The sequence below is a fragment of the Pseudochaenichthys georgianus genome, chromosome 4 (assembly GCF_902827115.2).
Source record: "Pseudochaenichthys georgianus chromosome 4, fPseGeo1.2, whole genome shotgun sequence".
Classification (NCBI taxonomy): Eukaryota; Metazoa; Chordata; class Actinopteri; order Perciformes; family Channichthyidae; genus Pseudochaenichthys; species Pseudochaenichthys georgianus.
The window spans coordinates 4,910,546-4,921,593 of record NC_047506.1 but is presented as its reverse complement, the minus strand read 5'-3'; the positions used below and the strand labels follow the sequence as shown (position 1 = coordinate 4,921,593).

The window sequence follows — 11,048 nt, the reverse complement described above, 5'->3', positions numbered from 1 at the left end:
GTTGAACAAATTGTATAATAAATACTTAATTAATATCAGTTGAATAATAGAATAGAATATGCACTGAGAGAGCACCATATATTGTATTTCTACTTTTTGTCTATTTTTATGTTACTATATTTTACTGTATTGCATTTTGTTTTTATTCTAGGTTCATGTAAAAACTTTTAAATGCCTTTGTGTTCAAACAAATAATATATATACAGATACCTTTCATTACTTACTTAGTGGAGATCATGTCCCCATATGTTTATGTACATAATAGTCATACACATTAATATAAATGTTATAAAAAAAAGACAATCAATTAAGGTAATGGTTGTATAAGACTTAAACACCTAAAAAAAGAAGAAAATGTCAGTTGTTGTTTCAGTTTCAGAAATGTTTCTTGATTTCCTCTTTTCAAGGAAACGGCGACATCTGATAATGATCAAGATAGGTCTCACTTCAGTAACACACACAATATATTTTAGTCAGAGGAAGTGATGGTTTTTACCAGATGAGATTCTGAGACAGTTACCGTAGTGACTAACCAGCAGCACAAATACACACACGTTCACTCTGAAGAAGTGAGAGCAGCAGACGACATGGACGAGCTCGGTAAGGAACTGTCAGTCATCTTTAACGCAACTGATCATCCACAAAATGATCCGAACACAGATTATTAGATATAAATACATTAATATCATTCTAAAACATTGAGTGTTACGATTTACAACTGTATAAAGGAGAAGGAAAATAAATAATTGAACATACAATAAGATGAAAGTGCTTAACAGGATGTATTATGGGGGTACCAAGAACACAATATACTGTACTTCATAAAAGTAGTCCAGATTGTCATTTGAATAACTCTGTGTCTTGGTTCTGTTTTTCACAATGGTTTGTAATAACTATTGTGATATTTATTGTTAAATGTTTAAATATACACATTGGTCTTGCAACATAATTTGCATCTTACTTTAAACGATTCTACTATTTCTTCTTGCACTATTTTGATTTAATAGTTGTATTTTTTTATGTAACTATGTTGCAATGTTGGAGGAGCTTGGGTATTACAATTTGTATTTGTATTACTACACTTTAGCTACTTGACAATAAAGCCTTTGCATCTTGAAATATGATGCTATTTCTTGCCAGGACTATCTCAAAAAGAGTGTTATTGAGAGATAACGTTTAAAAAACTAAATCAAGGAAAACAGTGGGCTTTACTGATTATCGAAACACACACGTTTTGAAAAGTCTTTCATCTGAAAATAGATTTGACGATGTGCATATTTTGTGAAGGCAAAGGCGGAAGAAATGTTAAAGACAATAGTACTAAAAGATGAACATTAATACCTTTTTTTAAACTGCTGTGTTGTGTACTTCGCCACACATATCTTCCCACTTTTACTTTAATGTGTGGGATAACACTGTGTGAAGGAGAGTTGATTTGGGGTTATATTTTTCTACCAGCGTATTGCAACATAATCGAGGTTTCACTTCTGCAACACGCTGTGCATCACTTCCTGAGGAAGCTGACTTGCATGAAGCAAGCTCAAAAATATCCACCAGCACCTTTATCTGTACATCGATAAGCGGTTCTTTCTTCACAGGAAGTATCTCATCCCAGACTAATTATTCACGTCGTTTTAGTTCACCGGAAAGCTCAATTCATGTGTTTTAGTGGGTGAATACTGTTAAAGTATTCTTAAGGATGCTATGAATTTATGTTTGGAATATTTATGGCCTGTATCCTGCCACAGATTTGCTGCTGGAGGAGCTGGCTCTGAACCCAGGGGGTCTGCAGAGTGTCAGTGAGAACAGGAGCAAAGACACAGCTGCTGCAGAGGTGAAGAAAAAGCCACACCAATACAAACTACACTGTATAATAACTATAATTATCACCTTTCTTGGTTGTAGTCAAACCTGTCATTTAATCTCAATCAACTGCACTCTGTGATCATTTGTAATATTGCTACTTTAATCACAGGTTTACGGTGTCTTTTGGTTGTTTGTCCTCAGGTGCCAGCTGCAGCTAATTCAGCATCAACCAAAAAAGGAAAAGTCTACTTAGACGTTTACAGGTGAAGCTAAGGCTTGTGCAACATCTGAATAGGAAACAGGAAATTACTGAAAATTCATTGCAGCGTGTTATAATTACAAGGTCTCTTTTCGACTTGTTTAAAGCCTCTTAATATACAGTTATCTTATTGACTTTGTATCTGTCTACTTTAAACTAAATTCAAATGCATATTTTCAACCACAATCTTTGACATATCTCACGCCAGACAGTTCACAAATCAGATTTCCAATGTGAAAACCTCAAAATTGCTTTTGTGTGGAAATTCATTATGTGAATATCATTTGTTGCACTATATTTCTTAAATCCAACTTAAAATTAATGTAAAATATCACCCCACAATTATTTTACGAAACACAGTTTTCCCTCAAAAGGATTTTGTACATTAATCATGGGGTATATATATATTCTTTCAGGTATAGATTTTAATAACTAATCTGATTTATTATGCTCTCTTATTTGCTCCTATGTGGGCTTCAGTGCCCTGCCTGCTCCTGTGGCTGCTTCCCCGACCCCCGACTCCTCCACTAAAGAACTGGATGCTATCCTGCAGGACATGCTGGGTCTGGGACAAGAGGTCAGTGCAGCGTCTGCAAAAAGCATATATAATACAATACAATACAACTTTATTTATAAAGCACTTTAAACCTCCAGACCAAAGTGCTGTACAGGCAAATAGATAAAACACAGCTCAGCTCACACACCATAAAACAAGTACAAGTAAAAACAAAAAACAATTTAAATGCAAAAAAAGCAACACTCTAAAAGATGTTGAAACGCCAAATGTTAAAACGCTAAGGAGAAGAGGTGGGTTTTAAGAAGCGATTTAAAAGCAGGCAGTGTGGAGGCCTGTCTGATCTCCAGGGGCAGAGCGTTCCACAGTTTGGGAGCCGCTACAGAGAAGCAACGGTCCCCTCTGAGCTTTGACCTGGTTTTAGGCACCTTCAGGAGCAGTTGGTCCGCATAGTGAAATGTGTCATCATTCATCTTTTTTTGGCACATTAAAGATCACCTATTATGCAAAATGCACTTGTTCATGTCTCTTCTACATCAACGTGTGTCCCCTCTGCGTAAAGAGATTCTGAAAGTCTCAGGAAAAAAGATTCTCTCTCTTTTTGTCCTGATCCATTTCTATAAAAACCTGTCTGAAAATGAGCTGATCAGATTTTGGCCACTTTATGATGTCATAACGAGTTTTTTGGCTTGTGTAACCATTAGCCAATCAGCAACCAAGGTAACCCCCCCCCCCCCTATCACCTGAATCTTCTCCTAGAGCACCATTGTGTTCTTTTTAACCAAATATCTCTCAGAGGGGTGTGGGGAGGGGCTCCTTATTTTCATCTAAAGTAAGTTTATGGAAGCCCATTTCCGCCACTTGAAAAAAATAAAATCCCCATGAAAAGTCATAATTATGAGTTAAAAAAGTCGAAATAATGAGATAAAAAGTCATAATTATGAGATAAAAAGTCATAATAATGAGATAAGAAAGTCGAAATAATGAGATAAAAAGTCATAATTATGAGATAAGAAAGTCGAAATAATGAGATAAAAAGTCATAATTATGAGATAAAAAGTCATAATAATGAGATAAGAAAGTCGAAATAATGAGATAAAAAGTCATAATTATGAGATAAGAAAGTCGAAATAATGAGATAAAAAGTCATAATTATGAGATAAGAAAGTCGAAATAATGAGATAAAAATTATTCATAATTATGACTTTTTATCTCATTATTTCGACTTTCTTATCTCATAATTATGACTTTCTATCTATTTTTTTCAAGTGGCGGAAATGGGCTTCCATAAATCAGACCTATAATATATTGATGAAAAACATTATAATAGGGGACCTTTAAATAATAATTCAAGCAACCGTTTCCTTTATATTCCATATACCATGCTGAAACATGAGTGAAGTGAACCAGTTCTAACAACAGATGGCAGCATTGTACCAATCTCAGCACTGCCTTAAGTAATTAAAATGCAATATAGGAGTGTTGATAACTTTATACAGTCTATGGTTGATAAGCAATAACCTCAAAACAATACATGTATCAAATGCTAGACATAATAGATGTGTGTGCTAATTTGTATCATCATTCAGGATCCAGAGTCTTCAACGACCCCACCACCTCTGACACAAAAACTGTCCGTGAGAAAGAAAACGGAATCTGGGCAGCAGGAGAAGAAGAAGAAGGAGAAGGAGAAGGAGAACAGCAGCAGAGCAGCGTCAGACGCTAACGCTTCGACGTCCAGCAGGAAGACAGAAACAATAGATGAGCTGCTCGGAGGGCTGAGCTCCGACCTGGAGAAGATCGGCGTGCGCACCGTAGCCAAGGGCCACTGTGCGTCCTGCAACAAGACCATTGTGGGAAAGGTACAAATATGACCATTGCAATCTATGTATTGTTAATTAAAAGAGGCCCTATTCTGCTTTTTTGGTATTTTCCCTTTCCAGTCGTAAGGTAAGGTATACGGTCAGGTAGCTTACGTTTATTTATATAGCACATGTTCAGACACAGAGGCAACTCAAGGTGCTTTACATCCTCATTAAGAAGACAATTAAGGAACACAATAAATAAACATAATGGGATAACAGATTCATAAAAACCATGCATAAAAGAGATACATAATAGATTGAAAACAAGTGTGTTGTATAGGGTTGTGTGCTTGTAAATTCCCCCCCCCCCCAAAAAAATATCCATTGAGCTAACCAATCAGATCAGACTGGGCCCTGGTTTCAGACAGAGGGTGAGAATATGTCCTGCAGTATGAGAAAAATAAAGAGCTTTTTGAACATTAAAGCGTACACATGTTACAGTAGAGGCACAACATACAAATATGAACATGACAATTAACATTATAGGGCTGCTTTAACATAAAGGGTGCAGTCATCCTTGCACATTCTTAATAGTAATTGATTTTTAAAAAACAAAAACGTATTTGCTTGTGTTCCTTCATTTCATTTATCTTCTGTAGATGATCACGGCGCTGGGTGAAGTGTGGCACCCTGAGCACTTTGTGTGTGTGGCGTGTAACACAGAGCTGAGCACCACGAGCTTCTTTGAGAGGGAGGGGCGGCCTTACTGCGACAAAGATTACCATCAGCTGTTCTCCCCACGCTGCGCCTACTGCAAGGGGCCCATTGTGCAGGTGAGGAAGCTTCATCCAGTTTTTGTTTACCATGACATTTGATTGGATTTGATTCGATTTATTTCGAATGTGTAAAACAATAATACAAAAATGTAACATGAGAATTAGTATAACATACAAAATTAAGCAGTGTCACATTTTACTGATTCTAAATGATGTATAAACAAATGATTTACTTAATTACACATCTGAAAAGGGGTGGGAAGAAGTTTACACTTATTTAATCCCACCCCTTCTCCCAAAAACGAAATTATTAACATATATATATTTCCTTTTTCTTAAAGAAATACATTTGTTATTGAAAAACGAACACACATAAAACAACAAATAAATAAACAAACGCACAAACATTGCAAACGTTTTTTTTAAGATATTCAGAACATAAATGCCTTTGTTTTCTGATTCTTATTTGTGCTGTCGTATACATCAATGTATTATCTTTATGATTGGGTGATGACATACAATAGCATAGTTAATTTTCCTATAGACAAATCCCACTTGTCAGCTAAATAACTAAAACATAAAACCATATTGGGATTCAGCCTTCGGGCTTAAGCTGCAGTCTAAAGTCATTCATCAGAAAAAAGAAACTAACTTCTCCAATAATGTTCTTAATGTGGTTCACAATCCACTTTATTGTGTTCCCCTCACATCCGATCGTACGAGATGAGACTTCCAAATCCTTAAAGGAAGTAAAGCTGTAATATTTCTCCGTCTGGCTGCTTCTCCAGAACATCCTGACAGCTCTGGACCAGACTTGGCACCCCGACCACTTCTTCTGCACACACTGCGGAGGCCTGTTTGGACCCGACGGTGAGACGTTCATTTCTTTCTCACTGGAAACCACAACGTCAGCAAACATTTGGAAATCATTTCAGGCATGTTCGCTCAGAATGAATCTCATGTGCCTCGTACCTGTCGCTAGGTTTCCTAGAGAAGGACGGGAAGCCGTATTGTTACAAGGACTTCTACAACCTCTTCGCTCCAAAGTGCTCCGGCTGTGGGGAATCAGTGAGGGAAAACTACCTGACTGCAGCCAATGGCACCTGGCATCCAGAGTGCTTCGTCTGCGCAGTGAGCCTCTTACCTCAGACCACACACACACACACACACACACACACACACACACACACACACACACACACACACACACACACACACACACACACACACACACACACACACACACACACACACACACACACACACACACACACACACACACACATACACACGCACACACGCACGCACACACACACACACACCTGGGATTAAATGAGAAAGATACCCACACAGTTGCTTTATTTGCAACCACAAGGCTGATGCAAAGCGTATGCCTGATGAATACGTTGCGGTTTAAATGATGCAAATAAATCAAGGAAATATATTCCTCTGTGTGGTATCTCTTACATTCTCCTCAAACCTACTTCTGTGTGCAGCATCTGGTGGAAAACGGTTCAGCGTGCAGCTTTGAGCAATTGTTGAACATAAAACGCTCTCAGCAGAGACGATCTGACATGAGGTAGCAACTCTTTGTGTTTTATGACCCCTAAAGAAGATCATTCAATGGCTGAAAACACAATGACCGTAAACCTGAACATGAAATGTATTGATCTTAAAGTTTACCAATTAGAATTACATAAATACAGCTCAGATTAACGACATTACATTCAGACATAGACATCCAACGATGACTACTATACCCAAGTATTACTGTGTCTCACCAGCAGCACAGAAACTCAACATTGTTTACACGGAGCAGTCATTATCAGTAAGGTCAAGATTTCACCTAACCCTCGATAACCTCCATCTAACTCCAGAGGTCAGGAGGTCAAACACTCCATATATAGGATGAAGTGGACACTCAAAAAGTGTCCGAGCCTTTTTTAATTAACCTCCAGCTGAAAATAAACAAGGGTTTTAAAAACGTAGCACCTCTGGTCGTTTTGGACACTCTCAATATGCTGTGCTCCAGCTGGCTCTTGACAACTGATGAGAGATTTGAATAAAATACCATTTGTTACCTTAAAACCACCCAAATAGGAAGTTCCTCGTGCTCGTCGATAAGCTTTTTTTGCAGACTGCATTGATGTTGTCATCGAAACTCCATTTATAATGATCAGAATGAAATGATAAATGCATTAAAACAGCAACAGTATATGCGGATGGACGTATATTACATAAAGAAAAGTAGGTACATGTTATTAAAGGTGGGGTAGGTAAGTTTGAGAAACCGGCTCGAGATCGCTAGAATTTGAAAATACACAACCGGAGAAAATCTGCCACTTCCTTACAGAGCCCCTCCTCCAACACACACGAACGCGCACATGACCAATGAGGGCACGAGATAAGTTTGTGCCCAGGTGGAAGGCTGACAGGCAGGTAGGCCATCCAATCGATTGGTTGTACTTTTTACAGTATTACGGCTTCTACAGATGAATTTTTTTATGGATTTTTTGTCAAAGCACTTCAGATATTCATTGCTATCGGGATGTTAAGAGCATTCCATGGAATATAACAAAAAGTGTATCTCGAGCCGGTTTCTGAAACTTACCTACCCCACCTTTAATTATAAAAACACAATTAGTAAAAAAAGTACACATAAATGGTTAAAAAAAAAAAAAGTAGCAGTATTTTTTTCTTTTTTAGATTGACCATATAAAATATTGAAGTAGCTGGTAATATTTACAAATTCTTAATACATTACAATAAATACAAATAAAGTGTAAATTGCACAAGGGTATATTGCACGGGTGTGTATTTCACAAAGTTCTATATTTACAGGCGTTGGTATTGCCCGTCAGAGAGGTTGTGTATTATGAGACATACAACTCTATCACAATGTATAAACATTTTCTAAAATGATCAAACATATCTTCAGTTGTACCTGCACCCAGCTGCAGTATAGAAACACTCGCATTTCTCACATTGCATTTGCATTTGTTAAAAACAGGTGTTACTAAAGGCATTAATGATTCATTCGGGTGATTCTGTGCCAGAGCTGGTGTTGAGCATTCTGGCTCTCTCTCATGGCTAGCTTTCAGGTGTACAGAGCCAAGGCTAATGTGAAGAGTTACACCTGTGCTTTTACTGCTATGACATTCAGACTATCTGCCAAGAGAAACCATATGCATCACCCCCCCTGCACAGACACATTTAGTTTATGTTGTAAGTAAGGGTAAATAATGACCCGATAAGTTGTACCTTCCACGACTCTAATGGATGAGCTGGAGACACACCAGCCACATTAAATCATATAACAGTTTAGCCTCTTTAGATGCATGGCTGTTGCATTACATATTCATATTGTTCCCTTCGGCCTCAGTAAAGTGTGTTCAGTAATGATCACAATTTAACATGTGGATAAATGTAACCTGCTAAACATTAACATGCGAGTATTATATCTGTAAGCATTGCTGGATTGTGAACAGAAACATCTGTAACACTGTTTTAATTTCTCTCCATTACTTATTGAAGATGCATGTCAGTGATTTGGCAGAGCATGTACTTCACATTACTGATGACCATTTTACAAAGCATGCCGTATAGATTAGGATCAGAAGTATCTTCATTTGTTTTTCATTCATTTCACCAGACGGTCAAAATGACAGATACTTGTGATGGAATTAATCCTTCACATGAAGATTAACTTCACATGTGTAGAAGTGACATTATAATTGCATGATTGTTCAATTGTGAGCAGGGTCTAATCAAAAGTAATTACATTCAAAGCTTCCCTTATTAGTCAGCCAAGGAAACCGCAGTTATTCATCCCGCCGGCAGCCAAGAAGCAGCCTGTGAACGCACGGAGCTATACAAATAACATTATCATTATTTTAATGACGTCCTTGTTCTTCGATTTTCTCAATTGATGTTTAGCGGGCTAGCTTGGGAATGCTACATCTGCAGCCGTTGAGAATCTAAGGTCATTGAGCATTCCACTCATCGTGCTTGCCTTTTTAGGGGCCCTATGCTAATTTTCAGGTTCATGTTTTAATGTAGTGTCTCCACTGTGACATGTTTACCTGCTTTAATATTCAAAAAGCTCTTTATTGTAATCTCATACTGCCTGTGCTCCAGCACCTCTTTTCACCCTCTGTCTGAAACCAGAGCCCAGTCTGCTCTGATTGGTTATCTGGCTGGCTCTGTGGTGATTGGTCAACCGCTTAGAGATGTCCAACCCCTTAGGACCTACACCTACAATGTGTTGAAGCGCTGGCCAATAGAAGCGTTAGATGTACATAGTGATGTCATTATGTGCCTGAAGTAAACAAAGGAGTCCAAGGGAGACGTTAATTATCCAGATTTTACACTATAATTTATAAATCTGTCTCTCTTTCTCCTCCACATCTCTCCCTAACGTCTCTCCCCTGCTCTTGTACCCAGGACTGTCTGAAGCCCTTCACTGACGGCTGCTTCATGGAGCTGGGCGGCCGCCCCCTGTGCTCGCAGCACTTCCACTCCCGACAGGGCACGCTGTGCGGGAGCTGCGGGGAGCCCATCACGGGCCGCTGCATCTCCGCTCTGGAGCGCAAGTTCCACCCAAAGCACTTTGTGTGCGCCTTCTGTCTGCGGCAGCTCAGCCAAGGCATCTTCAAGGAGCAGCAAGGGAAGCCATACTGCTTGACTTGCTTCGACAAACTCTTTGTGTGAGCTGCACGACATGAACGAATAACGAAACAGAAATCAATCAGAGGCCTCACTGTGATTGTTGAGATGTAAATGTCCCTATAGTACGAGTGATACATTAAACAAGGCAACATATCATTAGAATGGGTTTGCATTTACAGAGCAATACAAGTTTAATTTCTTCAGTACTTCAAAGCCAGGGGAGGACATTTCAATGAATTACAAATTAAGAGTCTTTAACATGACATGGGACGTAAATTATTAACAGATAATGTAAAAATATCCAGGACAAAATGCTCACATTGTAACATAATTAACGATATGTTGTAAAACATGGGGGAAACTCATTCCGATGATAAAAACATTTTTCATTTGTGAACTTTGGATGGGTCTATAAGGTGTGTTGCTGACACATTCTTTATAGGATTTCATATATCACGATCACATAAAATGTATAAATGGAGAAAGAAAAACACAGACGTGCCCTTTTAATCTGTGGTTTCCATTAAGGGATGCTCAGGTTTGCCATAAGCCTTGGCAGCGAGGAGATGCTCTGGCAGTCTGCAGCAGTTTGTCAAGGGTTTGGACTATGTGGCCTGATAGCTTGTATTGGCAGAGGCTGGCATCGAACCGTCGTGCCAACGCCAGTTTCCTTTTACTCTGATGTACCAACCTCTTCAATCTCCACACAGGCTCCTTTATAGACTGCTTGGAAGATTAATGAAGGTGGTGAGGGGAACAAAGGTGGTTTCAGAAGGACTTCACATCAATGCATCTCTTCAGTGATTTTATTTAAATGTCGAAGGATGAATCAGCCACAAAGTACATTTATTTTTGGTGACGCACGTTGCGTGTCTGGCCCTATTTTAACGAATTAAAGCTCAAAGAACAGTTTGGATGCAAGTCAGGGCAAGATATCTGCAGCACAGTTAGGATGAAATGTTTGTTTAAAGGTCTGCAGAATCACATCATAATAAAATCAATGTTTTGCATAAACACCAACTTTTCTGAACTTTTTGAGAAGGGGGGGGGGCGGTTATTCTGCCACCGATTGTATTACATATTGAATTGAGTTAGATAGTCATTAAGAATATAAGAACTTTTTGACATGTATTCTCCTGTTTTTGCTCGTCTTATGTGATTTTGCACACGATACATTGTTAACCTCTGATGTCTGCATGTCCCTCAGACAAACTATGAAA

At 38.5% G+C, this 11,048-nt stretch overlaps 1 protein-coding gene across 1 annotated transcript; it reads left to right on the top strand.

The window, feature by feature from the left end:
* Positions 1-407: 407 nt before the first annotated feature.
* Positions 408-10,844, top strand: lpxn (leupaxin). The gene is made up of 9 exons (XM_034081673.2): positions 408-600; positions 1,749-1,834; positions 2,008-2,069; positions 2,546-2,642; positions 4,169-4,441; positions 5,044-5,217; positions 5,949-6,030; positions 6,143-6,291; positions 9,604-10,844. Exons 1-9 carry the CDS (start codon positions 588-590, stop codon positions 9,868-9,870), a joined length of 1,203 nt encoding a protein of 400 aa, XP_033937564.1. The 5' UTR covers positions 408-587; the 3' UTR covers positions 9,871-10,844.
* Positions 10,845-11,048: the final 204 nt, after the last annotated feature.

Coding starts and splice junctions, on each gene's coding strand:
- lpxn (XM_034081673.2), top strand. Junction 2,643..4,168: donor TGCTGGGTCTGGGACAAGAG/GTCAGTGCAGCG, acceptor ATCATCATTCAG/GATCCAGAGTCTTCAACGAC. Junction 5,218..5,948: donor GCAAGGGGCCCATTGTGCAG/GTGAGGAAGCTT, acceptor CTGCTTCTCCAG/AACATCCTGACAGCTCTGGA.